Raw genomic sequence first — 15,575 nt, 5'->3', positions numbered from 1 at the left:
GACAACCCTCCGGGGGAAGACCCAGGCTTATGCTAATTAGTCACAGCTGTGGTAAGTGCTGCGGTGGGCCGGGGTCCAGGAGCATCCCCTCGCCTGGGGAAGCGGGAGGCGGGAGGGGTCCCAGGGCTGTGCCAGGAGGCAGCTCCCCAATCTTGCCCCTACAGCCTGGCCCCCTCTCCAGGACCCCCCAAGGACCACCATACAGAGCACCCCCCGCTGCTGCCGTGTGGTCGTCCAAGGCAGGGGTCTGGCCTCCCCTGGGGTCAGCCGAGGAGAGGTTTGTGCCCAGGGGCTGGGCCCGGCCCGGAGCCTCGAGGGGGCAGGAGGGCAGGGGCCACTGCGAGCGGTCACCGGGGCTGCTGGGGACAGTGGTCCACACCCCACCTCCCAGCCCACTCCCAGCCTGGCTGGGCTGGGAGGGGCTCACCCAGCTCTCCTGGGAGCTCCTCACGGCTCTCCCGCCCCTTGGGGAACAGCAGCCCAACAGAAGGGCCCAGAGGAACCCCCACTCCCTCCCCAGAGCTTTCCGAGGCCCAGAAATCCGCAGAACTCTCAAGAATTTGGAAATCTCTCCCAGAAACCTTGGGGTGACGGGACGTGACCCCGACATGCTGCCCCTCTCTCCCATCCTCCAGCACCCCACCCCAGCGGGGCGACCCCGGCCACTGTCTCCCTGGAGAGTAGGGGGTGGTTTCCCTCTCTCCCACTCCCCTCAGCCATGCTGGGTCGGGGTCAGGGCCCATGAGTGCACCCTGTTCCCCACTCAGGACTCGGCCTGGGGGGCTGGAGGCCCCAGAAGGTTCGCACACGCCTTGTCAGGACCCTCCACGAGCCTCTCCCGGCAGCCATGAGACCCCTGACGGAAAGGGACCTAGTGCAAAGGTGGGTGGGCATGCGAGCGGGTGGAGGGCCTGGGTGGAGGAGAGCATGGCCTGTCCGCCCTGCTGGCCTCCCCTAGTGGAGGGGCAGGTGGGCATGGGGCGGCAGCCTCAGCTTTTGGGGTCTCTGCAAGACCCACCCCAGTGCGGTGTCCCAGGCCCAGGGCGACATCCCCAAGCACACGGGCTTTGCCCCCGTCCACCCACGCAGCAGGAGGAGCTGGCGCTGCCTGGACACGTTTATTTTATAAAACACAAGCTTGAGATCTAGGTGAGCCACTCGGTCTCTGCCGAGCTCACCGTGGGCCCCAGAGTCATCAAAGAGAAGTAAGAGCAAATAAGCCCTGTCTAAATATCACAGCCAGCCAGCTCAGCGGCACGCGGCCTGGAAATGTCAGCCGGCGGCGGGGGCTCCTCTGAGCCGGGATTAGCCGGAGGCCCCTGGAGGGGTTGAGCCGGGGGTCCCTCCCACCTAAGACCCTGCCGGAACCCGGGCGGAGGCACAGAGGGTCACGGCCGCCGGGCCTCTTCTTCCAGCCCCTCTGGTCCCTGGAGAGAAAGTGTGCTGCAGGGGGTGCGGACCTTGGCCCGAGTGGGAACACGCAGGCAGGCCCAGGCTGAGCGCCCAGGGTCGGGGGTGGTGGGCAGCCCCAGGGAGAGATCTGTCCCTCCGAGACGCCAGCAGGGAGGCCAGTGCGGAGGGGCCGGCAGGGGCCCCGTCCAAACCTCTCTCACCGAGGTGTCAAATGCGTGCCTTCCTGGGAGTCCCGGGCTCCCCACATAGGCCCCACTCTCCTGGGGGGGCGCTTTTCATTTGGAGAGCCAGCAGTCCACACCCCCTGCCTCAGTTTCCCCACCTGAAGGGTCACATGCTGGTACCCAGTTCTGGGCTCCCAGAGCCAGAGGGAGTTCACACGGAGGGAGATGGGAGTTCGTGGCTGGACTGCGTCTCCTGAAGGATCAGGGGGTTTCCTGAGACCACCTGTTCGGGCAGGAGGCGGGCAATGCCTCTGCCGTTGAGCCCGGAAGATGTCTGGGGTGGGGACCAGGGGGGACCTCAGAGCAGCCCCTGGAGCGTCCCTAAAGCAGGACCTCTGGGGAGGGGGCTGCCCCGCCATCCCCTCCAGGAGGAAAGGTAGTGAGGCCGGCAGAGGGGAGGATGGGGTGAGGTTAGATCACGGCTCCTCGGTCCCAGGCAGCCCCCGGGACCCAGCCCAGCTGCAGGAAGCACCAGGGAGGCCTCCCATGGGCCCTGGGGGGGGCAGATGGACTGGCCCCACTGGGCGCTCCCTGCGGGCAGGTCTGAGGGGCGCCCAGAGAGGCTGGATGCCTGCCACAGCTGCGTGGAGCAGAGCCTGGGACACCAGCTGCCCAGACATCCTGCCGACAGGGTCAGCTGCCGTGGCCTGGCCCACGCTGACCACAGCAAGGCTGTCTGCTCCCACGTCGTGGCCACGATACTTCTGCTGATACAGCCCCAGGTCACAATGAATGAGGTGGTGCTCGGAGCCAGGCTCTCCCCACGGGATGTGCAGGAGGCTGGGGGTGGGGTGTGAAGACGTGGGATGGGGCAGCCCCTCGCCATCAAGGGCTCTGGGTACCCGAGCAGCCGCGGGGCCAGGTGACTGGACCCAGGCCTGTGCCCTGGGGCGGGAGGGACTCTGGTCTTGCCGTTAGACCTGATTGCTGTCAAAGCACAGCTGCCTGGGCTGACTAATGCCAACTGAACGCGGCTCTTATTGCTTTTATCCGGCTAATTTGTCAGAGGGCTGAAAGGCCCGGGGGAGGGGGCCCTGGGGGAGGGCCCCCGGGTGGGCTGAGTCACTGGCACGGGGACAAGGCGGAGGGGTCTCTGAGGAGGGACCCCCAGGAGCCAAGAGCCCCTGGCAGGACCCTGGGGCCTTGGCTGTGATCTCCGGTGAGGGTCTGGAGGGCCACGGAGACGGGAGTCACCCTGTGTGCCGCTTACCATGGCTGATCAGGCTTTCTAAGCCCCTGCTGCACACCGCGTGCACACACGCGCACACGCATGGACACACAGACCAGTAAAGCTGCAGGCGCAGCTCCCACTGTGAGACGCACACCCGGCGGCAGCGTTTCAGCTGCTGATCCCACCGTGCCTCTGTCTCTGCCCGGCCAGGCTGCCTGTGCCCGTGCCCGGTGCTGGGCCGATCTCTGCTGGGAGGGTCCTGGGATGGGGACCCTGGGGAGGTCCGCAGGGCTCCTCAGGAGATGTGAGAACACCAGCGCCCGTGTGGGTGGGAAAATGGGGTCTGCAGCGCGAGGGGCTGAGCCAGGACCCCCACCAACCCCCTAAAGATGTTTCTAGCTCCGAACCAAGGGCCAGCCTCCTGCCAAGGCCAGTCCCAGCCATGAGAAGACAGAGCTGATGGGAAAGGAGCTCAGAAAGGGGGCAAGAGGGAGACGTGCCTGGGAGGCTGGGGGGCAGCCACTGGGCCTGCGGGCCTGGCTGGGGACGGGAGCAGGGGGCCCAGGTGCGGTGGGGGTGGCGCTCCCAAGCGGCGGGGGACACGTGGCCCACTCTCCCGGCTCTCTGCCGACTTCCAAACACCCAATTATCTCTGGGCGCCTCGCATCGACCGGCGGGGCGGCCAGCCCCAGGCCCGGCTCCGCCGTCCCCTCTGCCTGCGTTCTCGCCACGGCTCTCTGCGACTCGCGTCAGGGCTAATTGCTCTGACATTTCAGCGCTGACAGGCCCGGGTGCCAGGACATCACAGACCTTCTCCCAGTCTGGGAGGCGGTGGGCGGCTTTTCCCCCCCGGCCTGTCCCCGGGCGGGGTCTGGCAGGAAGAGGCTGGAGGCGGGCGGGCAGCTCAGGCAGAGTCTGCCCCTGACCCCAGCAGGGAGGGTGGGACGCAGGCCTCCCATCCCCGCAGCCTCGGACCACCAGCCCAGGCAGCGTGACACCCCCAAGTCCCGGAGCTGTGCGTGCCGTGTCTGTGTGCGTCACACAGCTGCACACCTTTCCCAGGACACACACGACGTGGCTGCACAAAGACCATCCTGGCCACACCTTGGAGGTGACCTTTAGCCCCCGCATGGCTGGGAACACTTTCCCTGACTGTGGCCTGTGCTTTTCTATGGGGGGGCCCTGCAGAGCCCCGGGGTGGGGACCCCCCGGAGCAGCGGCCTTCTGGAGAGGGTTTGGGGAGGAGAGGAGGGGCTGGGGTCCCACGGCGCTGAGACCTGCGCCTGGGGGAGCGGCCCGAGGCCTCGCTCTGGCCGGTGGTCAGGAAGCTGGGGCTGGGTGCTGCTTGCCCTGGCCCTGTCCCCGCCAGTGCCCGCCCGATGCCAGGAGCGAGCGGGTGCACTATCATTACAGGCTATTACCTCCTCCGGGGCCTCGCTTCTTGAGAAAACACTCCAGCTCAGCGCCTCCTAATTGCCCGGCAAGACAGCTGTGATCACCTAGCATGGCTGTAGGGGCGGGTACTGGGGGGGCCGGCGAGGGCCGGGGCCCAGAGCCGGGGGGAGGGAGACCCACGGGTGGCACTTCGGGGGCTCTGGGGAGCTCTGGTGCCACAGTGCTTTAGGTCTCCGTGCAGAAAGGCAAAGCGGGCGGCCAAATGAGACGAGGAGGGTCTTATTAGGAGAGGACGCTGGCGAGGCTCACAGGTGGGCAGGCAAGAGGTGCCGCACCCAAGCAGTTAGCGGGCAACGGTTTTCTAACCCAGGGGAAAGTGGGCCCAGGGAGGAGACCACCCTCCTCAGCTGGGAGTGGACATCACGCCTCCGTCTTCAGCGGCTCCGCCAGGTTGGGCAGCTGCTCCTCTGTCCCTCCACGGCCAAGCCCGGACTGTTGTAGCACTGGGGAAATATCATTTCAGGCCTCAGGACACTGAGGGTCTTCCCTTCACAATGTCACCTTTCCATAAATTACTGTTTCTTCTGTGTGCAGAGAAGCGTGTCCTAGAGGTCCTTGACGTCCTGAGCTCACCGGCAGGATGCGGGTCTCCGGATGCCTTTTCTCATTTGGGGGCGTCTCTCACGCTCCTGCTGTATGGTTGCTAAGCAAGCCTGCTTGCTTTTGCGGTTAAGCCCACCTGCTTTCTTAAGTCATTGTTAACTCACAGGGGTGTCCCATAGCCTTTTCTTTATTTACCATCCTCTAGAGGGATTAGCTATTTAATTACCGACTTTGTCCCTTAACTTCACCCTGTCAGAAGGGTGGAGACCTGGCCTTGTACCACATCCCTGCGCCCCTCACCTCCACACCGGCCTCTCTTCCCAATTCACCCCCAAGCCCAGCCTGCGGTGCTCGGCCCTCTCCTGCCCCGTGGACGTGTCCAGGCCGCAGGGCTCCCTGGTGCCTGACCTCCCCTGTGGACCCCCTTCCAGCCCCTCCCCTCCCCCACGGCTTCAGGGGCATCTGCCTGCCCAGCTTGGGTCCATCAGATTTCTCCCCTTGGGGCCTGAGTCCCCTTAGCCCCTGGGGCGGACACCACTGAGTCCTTAAAAGAGCGGTATCTCAGGAGATGGGAATCCTGGGCTCAAGTCTCACTGCATGACCCAGAGAAATCACTCACCTCAGTCTTCCTGTCTGCAGAATGGGCCTGTGAGGGCCCATCTGAAGGCAGATGCTGCAAGGAGACCCACGAGCAGGCAGGAGCACAGGGTGCAGAGCTGGGGAGAGGAGGCTGGCGGGGGCAGGCTCGAGGGGCCCTGGGTTCCCTTAGCATCTGGGGTGGGGGATGGTATGGCACACAGTGAGGGCACGGCTAAAGGACAGGGGGCACTTCTGCGCTCTGGGGGACCCAGCGGCAGGCCTGGGCGGGGAGGCAGGTGAACAGGAACGGCTTCCCAGGACAGGCGGGCAGATGGACATGTGGTCAGGTGTGGGCCGGGGGCCAGAGGGCCTGAACTGGCTTCTGGAGTGCGTCCGCCTGCCTGCTGGCCAGGGGTCTCCCCTGGGGGTCGCCTAGCCCCAAGGCAGGCTCGGAAAGCTGGCTCCACACAGCTTCCACGCACTCACTGGCTCAGGGCGGCAAAGGGATTAGAAACAGTATTTTATCAGCAGAGACATTTGCCAAAAGGTTAAGTCCACACCCGGAGGTGAGGCTGTGCTCCTCCTGTGCAGCGTTTGGCGGACGTGTCACCTCCCGGCCCGGGGCCCCCTCTGAGCACACGAGTACCACGAGGAGACACAGGAGAGTCCATGGGCTTCTGGGGGAACAGGGAGCCTGTCCAGGGCTGCAGCCTGATGCTGGGCGTGGGGGCCGGGCCACCCCGGAGACCGTCGGGGACCTAGGCAGGGCGGCTGTGGCCTGGGACAGTAGGCCACCCACAGCCCTCCACCTCGTCCCACCGGGGTCTCGGGCAGATCCTTTCAGCTCCACTGGGAGCACACATCCCTGTGGAACCACCACTGGATGGGGCCCTGGGGGCTGGGGCCACTATGACACATTCTCCAGGAGCACAGGGTCCGGGAGATGAGACAAGCAGGGGCCTGTGTGGGCGCCGGGGACACAGTCATGGGCCGAGACAGCAGGGCTCCTGCCTTCAGGGAGTGTGCGGAGGGGGAGGAATAAGCCAAGAGAGCAGAGGAAGGGGGAGTGGGTACGCATCAGGGGCAAGAAAGGGTAGGCCCTGCAGAGTGAATGGTAGCTGAGCTGTTTTTGTGGGATGCATAGGAGTTCGCCAGGAGAAGGAAAGAGTGAGGAACAGCATTTCAAACGGAGTGTCATGGAGCCCAAACTCTTCTGGAGCAGGAAACGGGGATTTTTGGGGAGTGAGATCAACAGGGGGGAGGTGAGGGGAGTCACTCAGGCCCTTCCAAAGGGCAATGGGGAGCCATAGAGGATTGTGGAGCAAAGGAGTGTCATGGTCAGACCACTTTGGGAAAGCTCCAGGAGGCGAGGGGTGTGGCTGGCCACTGTGATGAAGAATGGGTGCTTCCTTGGGGCCCGAGGGGTGCCAGGCAGGTGGACAGAGACCACTTGGTGACCAGCCAGGGATGGACCTGCAGAAGGGAGAAGGGGGAGTCCAGGGCTGTCGGCTCCTCTGTGTCCAGTACGTTGCCCTGGGTGGCCAGACATGAGAAAGCCCGCCTCCGGAGGCTGCCTCGTCAGGCACGCCCCCCCCCACACACACACACAGGGCGGCCCTCCCTTGCTCCCCACTGCCGCTTCCTGGAGGCCCTGGCACAGGTCAGCCCTGCGGAACCCACAGGGCCCAGAGGCATGCGGAGACGCCCCCTCCAAGAGTTCCCTTTTTAGAGAGAAGCAGCCTTCCCGAGGGTCCCCGGAGCCGCCCGCGGTTGAGAGCGCTCACAGCCAGGAGGCCCCCACACCCACCCAAAGCTGAGCCTGAACGTGCCTGGGGACGGGCCAGGCTGCAGCGTAGACACTGCAGGACTCACGCCTGCCTGGCACTGAGGTGTGTCCTGCTGGTCCTCTGGTCTCTGTGGTGGGGGGTGGGGGGTGGTCCCACCACAGGGACCTTGTGCCTGGAGCTCAGGAGATGCTGGACAGGAGCTGTCCCGGGAGCCCCGTGGTGCAGGGACCCCCCGAGAAGGGCCACAGGAGCCAGAGCACGGTGCTCAGGGCTGGGGTGTCCCCGAGGTGGGGACCCCCCGGGAGAAGCGGTCAGAGGGCCTTAGGGGAACACAGGGGGGCCGAAGGTGGGCTGGGGGGCCGGGAGATGGCCGTGTAGGAGCAAGTGGGAAAATCATTAGAGACTGCATGGCCCCGCCTCCCTCACCCTCGTCCACACTGGAGGATAGGCCTTGCTGGAACGTTCTGGGCCCTGCCAGACGTGCCTGGGGGTCCGGGCACAGGGGCTGGCGTGGGGACAGATAATCCTCCTGCCGAGGGCATCGAACAGAAACAGGCCTCGGGACCCTGCTGGGAAATGGGGTGGGGTGAAGGATCTTCCGGAAAAGCAAACTGCCTCCAGACAGCTGGGGTCTGAGCCTGCGTGTCTGGACCAGTGACCACCAAAGGTCAGGGCTTTGTGTTCCGGACACCGTGGGGTGTCCAGAACACCACCTACCCACGGAGCCACCCGTCACCCGCTTGGGGTGGGCTGAGGGGCCCGGCTGCTCCCCGCCCTGCAGAACACGCCTGCCGGAGCCCAGATGATTCAGAGGTGGGCCGGCCACCCGCCCGGGGGCCTGCGACAGTGGATGCAATTAGATTTAATGGGACAGAGCCCTTTCTCGGCGGCTCCGCGCTCCCCGCCCACCCCGCCTCCCTCAGGCGGCGGCAGCGGGAGGGAGACGTGAAGGAGGTGGAGGTGGGAGGTGGGGGACCCGGGGGGCTTTGACGTCAGCCCAGCCTATAAAGGCCGCCTGGCAGAGGGCTGTGGAGACGGAGCCCCGACCTCGCCGTCACCATGCCCACCCCAAGCGCCGCCTCGCCGCAGGCCAAGGGCTTCCGCCGGGCTGTCTCCGAGCTGGACGCCAAGCAGGCCGAGGCCATCATGGTAAGAGGGCAGGCTGGTGCCCATGGGCCGGAATGAACCCAAAGCCCAGGGCTGTCCCCCAAAGTCGGGTGGGTGGTCCCAGGCTCAGGGTCCACACGGACACCCCGGGTCAAGGCCTGGCACCCAGTCCTGGCCATGAGCACGTGCCCTGCTTGGACCCGATGAGCGAACACTGAGTCCGGTTGGTTGAACCTCTGTGGGGGTCCTACTGGACCCAGTGTGCGTGTGAGAGTGTCCTAGGCCCTGCAGAGGCTCATGGTGGGGGGCGGTGGGCAAACAGGGGTGCGGCCCCTGTTCTGCTGAGCTGAAGGGAGTGTGAGCTCAGGGGCCACTCCCACCCATCACCTGCCCATCCACCTGTCCATCCTCCAGCCATCATTCACACATCCGCCTGCCACACATTCTGTCCCACGAGGAATCTCCAGTCTTGAAATCCCCCTCCCATCTCCAGCAACCCTGAGCCTCCGTGACCTCCAGGAATGGCCCCCAAGGCACGACCCACCCTGTGGGAGCCCCGAATTCAAGGGAGCCTGTGCTGGGAAGACCCACTGGGCCAGCCCCCTCTCTGAGACTGAATGACCAGGGCCTTCCAGGGCTGGAAGAAGGGTCTCCAGTTCATTCTCAGGGATGGGCTGGCATAATCAGCTCATTTACAGAGCTTTAATGAAAACGTGGGTGGGGTTCTGGAAATTTAATTTGCAGGCTCTGTCTCAGGGGACCCTCTGTGGGGTAGTGGGTTGTTCCCCTTTCTCGGGGTCCCAGGGAGGTGCCCCCCACCATGGATACCTCTGACTGTCCACACCCTGCCTGAGGTTGGGTGGGGGAAGAGCTCCCCCAGGCCCGGTCATGTTCCGAGACCCAAGGGTGCCAGAGCCTTCTTGGAAGTTCAGCTCCAGGTGGTGAGCCCAGAGGGGCTTCTGTGTTCAGGGGGGACGGGGGCAGACACACCGACCTGGGGGCTCGTGGTCTCAGGGACGGACAGTGGGTAAGGTGCTGTCAGGCCGGACTAGAGGGGGTCCACGAGGAGGGGTCATCCCAGACCCCCGGACGCCGTGTCCTTTGGCCCCGGGGCAGCTCCAGACAGCTCCCAACCCACCGCCTCCCATCCCCTGACCCAGTCAGGTGGGCGCAGAGGCCGCCCTGGCCCCTGGCCCCAGGCGGGGCGGTGCTGGAGCCGGGCCGGCTCTGCGGGCAGGCCGAGGGCAGGGGCAGCTGGCACGCCTGTCCCCACAGTCTCCGCGCTTCGTTGGGAGGCGGCAGAGCCTCATCCAGGATGCACGCAAGGAGCGGGAGAAGGCGGAGGCTGCGGCCTCATCCTCGGAGCCTGGGGAGGCGGGCAGCCTGCCTGAGCGAGACGGGAAGGCGGTGCTGACGCTGCTGTTCGCCCTGCGGCCCACCAAGCCCGCCGCGCTGACCCGGGCCATCAAGGTGTTCGAGGTGAGGGGCCACGGGGGCCGTGGGGGCCTCGAGGAGAGGGGCCCCTCCTGCCCCGGGAGCTCCCTGAGCCCAGCCCCCCGCCCGCTGCGCACCCACCGCCTCACTCCAGGTGGGGGGCGGCGTGGGTCCTGCAGGAAGGACCGGCCCCCAGTGGGGGGGAGCTGACGCACAGCGGGTGGCGCTAGGTGCTCTGGTCACAGCAGGCCGGGCGGTGGGCCGGGGGCTGGTTCCCCCAACAGGCGCCTGACGACGGGACCCCAGAGCCTACTCCAGCTCCCGCCCAGCCGTGTGGCCCGAGGGCCTTGGAGACCGAGGCACCGCGTGCCCGTGGGGGAGGGGCCTCTTCCTACCACCCCGCCCCCTACCCTGCGCTCGGGGTCGCTCGGGGTCGCTTGGCAGGCACCAGAGCCTCCTGACCAGCCCGCGATGGGGTCAGCGCCCACCCTCAGCCGCCGGCATCTGGACAGGGCCTGGATGAGGCCAGCAGAGAGGGAAGTCAGGCCGACTGGGGGTGGCCAAGGGCACACAGAAGCCCCGTCCAGAGTGCTGGGTCTGGGGGACCCTGAGACAAGTGCGTTTGCCCAGTTTTCCAGGCGAGACCTCCCCGGGCAGCGGACGTCTGCCTGAGTCTGGGGCGTGGTCTGTGTGCGCCTGGCTGCCGGGGTCCCAGGTGGGGCGGGGTGGCGACCAGCGCCTGCTTCCCAGCCCTCTACCCCCTCCTGCGTCTCCGTCTGTCCATCTGTGTCTCTGTCTGTCCATCTCTCACCCCCTCGCCCCTAAGACATTTGAAGCCCATGTCCACCACCTGGAGACTCGGCCGGCCCGGCCGCCACAGGCGGGGAGCCCGCCCCTGGAGTGCTTCGTGCGCTGTGAGGCGCCCGGCCCAGCGGTGCCCGCCCTGCTGAGCGCCCTGCGCCGCGTGGCGGAAGACGTGCGGGCTGCCGGGGAGAGCAAGGGTGAGGTGGCCCTCTGCCCCGAAGTGGGCACCGCCGGGGGGTCCCTCCCTGCTGGCTGGGTGGCCGCATCCTTCTCAGCTGTCTGGGCCTGGGTCAACTCCACCCCCCCCCCAGCTGGAGCGGGAGGCTGCGGCCAGGCCCCCTGCGTGGCCAGCACTCACTCCTGTCCTCCCCCCCGCCCCCCCGCAGTCCTCTGGTTCCCAAGGAAAGTGTCCGAGCTGGACAAGTGTCACCACCTGGTCACCAAGTTTGATCCTGACCTGGACTTGGATCACCCGGTGAGCCGGCCTCCCCAGGTGCTGGGCGGTGGGCGTGGACCTGGGTGAGGAGGGTGTGTCTGTGGGCTGCCCGCCCCCGTGAGGCCTGGCTGGGTGCAGCCCCTGGGTGCCTGCCAGGGTCACCAGCTGCATCTGGGCTGGGCGGCCCCCCGACGGCATCCACTCTGCCGTCAGGGCTTCTCCGACCAGGCGTACCGCCAGCGCAGGAAGCTGATCGCCGAGATCGCCTTCCAGTACAAGCAGTAAGGACCCTCCTCGGGGGTGCGTTCTCTGGGACCCAGACCCTATCCGAGGTAGCTGCACACTAGACCCCTCTGGGAAGGGGGCAGGAGGTCTTTGTCACCAGTGCCCTTGCCTTCACTGCCACTGTGCTCGCAGCAGGGAAACCTCAGCCCAGAGAGGTTAAGCAACGCGCCTCGGCCACACAGCCGGCGGGGCGCTCAGCCCGGGCCCCTCCCGTCCACTCCCCACATGTTCTCCCCGAGGGGGCCCGAACTGACTGCAGACCCCTCCCCAGAGGCGACCCCATTCCCCACGTGGAGTACACAGCCGAGGAGACTGCCACCTGGTGAGACCCCATGGCAGAGGCTGGGCAGGGCCAGGGTGGGACAGGGGGTCGGGGGAGGACCTGCAGAATCCCCGTGCGGAGGCAGGGGCCTCCAGGAGGACAGACTAAGTCTGAGTGGAGGAGGGACTTCCTGGGGCCCCCACAGCTCCCCTAAAGCCCCCAAAGCTGCACCCACTGGCCAGCTTCATGGGCCAGTGAAAGGCCTGCAGTGCGAGGCTGCCAGGGCCTGCGGGGGCAAAGCAGAGCCCGTGGAGTGGGAGCGCTGCTGGACACAGGGAGGGTCTGGAGCAGGCGCCGGCCTGAGACCCTGGCCCGCAGGAAGGAGGTCTACTCCACGCTGCGGGGCCTGTACCCCACCCACGCCTGCCGTGAGCACCTGGAGGCCTTCGAGCTGCTGGAGCGCTTCTGTGGGTACCGGGAGGACCGAATCCCGCAGCTGGAGGACGTCTCCCGCTTCCTGAAGGGTGCGGTGCCCGGGCGGGGTCCCCGGGGCAGCAGCCTGCACCCAGCCACCCTCTCCGTGCCCCCCACCCCAGACCCTGACCGCCCGCCCCCTGCCCCAGCAGAGCGGACCGGCTTCCAGCTGCGGCCCGTGGCCGGTCTGCTGTCCGCGCGGGACTTCCTGGCCAGCTTGGCCTTCCGCGTGTTCCAGTGCACGCAGTACATCCGCCACGCCTCCTCGCCCATGCACTCCCCGGAGCCGTGAGTGACCAGCCCCCGCCCCCGGGCCTGCGGAGGGCGGGAGGGTGAGGCTGGGGTTTGGGGGGGACAGGCTGCCCGCCCACTCTCCGCCCCTGACACAGGGACTGCTGCCACGAGCTGCTGGGGCACGTGCCCATGCTCGCCGACCGGACCTTCGCCCAGTTCTCCCAGGTGTGTCCCGGGGGCCTGGGGAGCTCGGTCACCCGCGGGGCTGGTCACCAATGGGCACGGCCAGCCCGCTGTGTAACCCCCCCCACCGCCCTGGGGCTACACAGCGCCCACCTGGGCCGTGAGACTTCGGGGGGTGAGTTGTCCTGGAATGGAGGGCTGGGGAGCCGGGGCCGAGTGTGCTCAGGCCCGCGCGGGGAGACCACCTTAGCACAGTGTCCAGGAAGAACCCTCCCCGGGAGCCCGCGGTCCCAGGGCCCAGGCTGGGGGCCTCGTCCAGGGCCTTGTGCTGCCGCCTGCTGGCTCTCCCAGGAACGGCGGGGAGCGGTCCCCCGGGCCCCCAGCAGAGCCCAGGAGGCTCTCTGTACCCTAGCAGCGTCCAGGAGACCCCTGGGGGGGGCGGCGGACACCCCCAGCACCCTCACCGCTCCCCCCTCCACAGGACATTGGCCTTGCATCCTTGGGGGTGTCGGACGAGGAAATTGAGAAGCTGTCCACGGTGGGTTGCGTCCCCTGCAGGGCCTTGGGCTCAGGCTGAGGTCTCCGCTTCTTGTGCCATGAGCCCCCCGGAGCCTGGCTCAGCTCTGCCTGGGGAGGGGGCCTCGGTGAGCGGGTCGGATGTGCTGACCGCAGCGTCTCCCACCTACCCCATCAGCTGTACTGGTTCACCGTGGAATTCGGGCTGTGCAAACAGAATGGAGAGGTGAAGGCCTACGGAGCGGGGCTGCTGTCCTCCTACGGGGAGCTCCTGGTGAGACCCCCCCCAGGAGGGGCCGGGGCCAGGTCCCGGCAGGCAGGGCCGCCTTGGCCATCCTCCGGGACTCAGACCACCTGGGAGGCTGAGCGGGGGCTGCCCTACTGTGGGGACCGAGGAAGCTGTCCCCACCCTCTCCCACGCGCACCGTCCCCAGGCCTTGGGAGGACCCTCGAGGGGCGGGCGGGGGTGAGTCTGGCCCTGGGGCTCCAGTCCCCTCGGGTCCTGAGACCCCAGCCCCCTGCCTCCCGCCAGCACTCCCTTTCTGAGGAGCCCGAGATCCGGGCCTTCGACCCTGACGCGGCGGCCGTGCAGCCCTACCAAGACCAGACCTACCAGCCTGTCTACTTCGTGTCTGAGAGCTTCAGCGATGCCAAGGACAAGCTCAGGTGGGCCAGGGCTCCCGGGCAGAGACACCCCCCCCCAACACTGTGCCTCCGAACTGGGCAAGCCAGTCAGCAGGCCGGGCCGGCGGACCCATTTCACAGGGGAGAAAACTGTGCACATCTCAGTTACAGCAAGACCCCCAACAAGTTTGGGGAGGGGAGACCTGCAGGCTTGGTGGCCAGGTCAAGGCCAGCTCAAGGCCAGGTCAAGGCCACACTTTTAGAAGGTGAAGTTTGACTTTGTAAGACAGATGTGTCTGACTTTGTAAGACAGGTCCTTCCTGGCCTCCTGCCCTCTGAGCACCTGAGGCTGGTGTTGGGGGGAACAGAGAAGGGAAGGGCTGCTGGGATGGCTGAGGGCCAGATGGGGAGCCTGGCGGGCAGGGAATTTCCTGGGCTGGGGGAGCAGTGACCAGCATTCCCCAGGGGAGGGAGGCAGAGTCCTACACACCCCACACAGTCACCCTCGGGAGGGGCCTCTTTCCAGCCAGACTCCTGTTGTCTCGAGCAAAACTGAGGCCCAGGATCTATTGAGCCCAGAGTAAAGGGGGTGTGGATCTCACATATATGAGCTTATGGACAGGGGCGTAATGGACTCTCCAGAGCACATGTCTGGAAGCCTTCCTGGAGGAGGAGGCCTGGCTGCGCCTCCCTTGGGAAGGAGCAGGGTGGGATGGAGTCCTTGGTACAGGTTTGCTTGGAGAGGGCCTGTCCTCCCCACCATAAATAGCCCCCGGCCCTCGCAGGAGGCCTCGTCTGGGTGGCTGGATGGAACGAGCTTTGGGAGCCCAGGCAGCCCAGAAAAACCCTGGGGCTCTGAGCCCTCTGTGATGGAGGAGACAGGCCCCCGCCCTCCGGCCCCTCCCCACTGGTGACTGAGGGTCCTTGCTGGCTGCCCACCCCCAGGAGCTATGCCTCCCGCATCCAGCGCCCCTTCTCTGTGAAGTTTGACCCATACACACTGGCCATCGACGTGCTGGACAGTCCCCACGCCATCCGACGTGCCCTGGACGGCCTCCAGGATGAGATGCAGGCCCTGGCCCACGCTCTGAACGCCATCAGCTAGACGCGGGGCGCCACCCGCAGGCCCCAGTGGGCCGGCCTGGGGCTCCGGGCCTTCCCCCCGGCCTGCCCTGGCCCCGCCCACATGAGGGACTGGCTCACAGGGCACCCCCCGAGAGCCCTCGGAGACCCCCCTGCCAGAGGGCACCACTGCCCTGCCCAGCGCTTGCCAGCTCTGTGTGCCAGCGTCTTTGTCCTGCGTGCTGCCCCTGTGCTGTGCTGCCCGCTTGCAACCTCAATAAAAGAGAGACTCATCCCTGAGTGCCCGCCTGGGGTCTGTGTCCGTGCAACGGGCTCAGCGCACAGCCCCGGGCCCCCCACACGCTGCCCCAGCCCCGCTCAGAGGCTCCTCCACTGCCTGCCTCCTCCAGGCAGCCTGGGGTCAGCTGCTCACCTAGAGGACCAGCCCGTGCTGAGCCACCAGCAGCCACAGAGGGCTGTGGGGGTTGGGCTGAGCTGACCCGTCTCCGTGGGGTGACGGCCTGGAGGCAGGGGGCTGGTCTGGGGCAGGGCTCACAGCTGTGGTCTCCAAGGCAGAGCTACAGGCTGGGTCCTCTGATCCTCGTACCCCACCCACCCAGAGTGGGACCTGGGGACGGCCCCCACAAAGGATGTGCCAGCGGGAAGCTCCACTGGGCTGGTTCTGGGGGACTTCTCCGGGCCTCAGTCACCCAGCAAGGTGGGCAGGTACTGGATTCTGTGCTCCGTTTACTTGCCGGGTCCACACATGGCCTCCAGCTAGAACCTCCAGCTTCCTCTAGGACTGGCCCTCAGAGCCAGCAGCCTGGGGCTTCCCGGGAGAGGGTTGGCTCCTTACTTTCTGCTCAAGGCAGACACCAGCCTGTCTTCCAGGCCTGCTCACTCCCTCTGATTCCCCCCATCGCCCCCTCCCACTGCCAGGACCCTGGCTCGAAGCTCTGGGGATGTTAACTCCAGCAGTTGG

The 15,575-nt window shown here is 66.7% G+C and overlaps 1 protein-coding gene across 5 annotated transcripts; it reads left to right on the top strand.

The window, feature by feature from the left end:
* The first annotated feature begins 7,013 nt into the window (after positions 1-7,013).
* Positions 7,014-14,893, top strand: TH (tyrosine hydroxylase). Of its 5 annotated transcripts, XM_081533302.1 has the most exons (14): positions 7,014-7,274; positions 8,262-8,321; positions 9,555-9,758; positions 10,540-10,714; positions 10,904-10,992; positions 11,167-11,234; positions 11,510-11,560; positions 11,879-12,024; positions 12,127-12,262; positions 12,364-12,433; positions 12,873-12,929; positions 13,086-13,181; positions 13,440-13,573; positions 14,477-14,893. In XM_081533302.1, exons 2-14 carry the CDS (start codon positions 8,319-8,321, stop codon positions 14,634-14,636), a joined length of 1,389 nt encoding a protein of 462 aa, XP_081389428.1. In that variant the 5' UTR covers positions 7,014-7,274; positions 8,262-8,318; the 3' UTR covers positions 14,637-14,893. The 5 variants fall into 5 exon arrangements, with proteins under 5 accessions (XP_081389428.1, XP_081389426.1, XP_081389429.1 ...); XM_081533300.1 differs by lacking the exon at positions 7,014-7,274 and having other exon boundaries at positions 7,680-8,321; XM_081533301.1 differs by lacking the exon at positions 7,014-7,274 and having other exon boundaries at positions 8,232-8,333.
* Positions 14,894-15,575: the final 682 nt, after the last annotated feature.

The sequence above is a fragment of the Giraffa tippelskirchi genome, chromosome 10 (genome assembly GCF_054371585.1).
Source record: "Giraffa tippelskirchi isolate mGirTip1 chromosome 10, T2T-mGirTip1v1.2.pri, whole genome shotgun sequence".
Lineage (NCBI taxonomy): Eukaryota > Metazoa > Chordata > Mammalia > Artiodactyla > Giraffidae > Giraffa > Giraffa tippelskirchi.
This window is presented reverse-complemented; position numbering and strand designations above follow the sequence as displayed.

What these genes read in the sequence shown, in the direction of transcription:
- TH (XM_081533301.1), top strand. Translation starts at nt 8,232, where the DNA reads ATGCCCACCCCAAGCGCCGCCTCGCCGCAGGCCAAGGGCTTCCGCCGG. An exon ending in GGGCCATCAAGGTGTTCGAG is followed by an intron (nt 9,759 to 10,539) that starts GTGAGGGGCCAC and finishes CTCGCCCCTAAG; the next exon opens with ACATTTGAAGCCCATGTCCA. An exon ending in CCTTCGCCCAGTTCTCCCAG is followed by an intron (nt 12,434 to 12,872) that starts GTGTGTCCCGGG and finishes CCCCCTCCACAG; the next exon opens with GACATTGGCCTTGCATCCTT.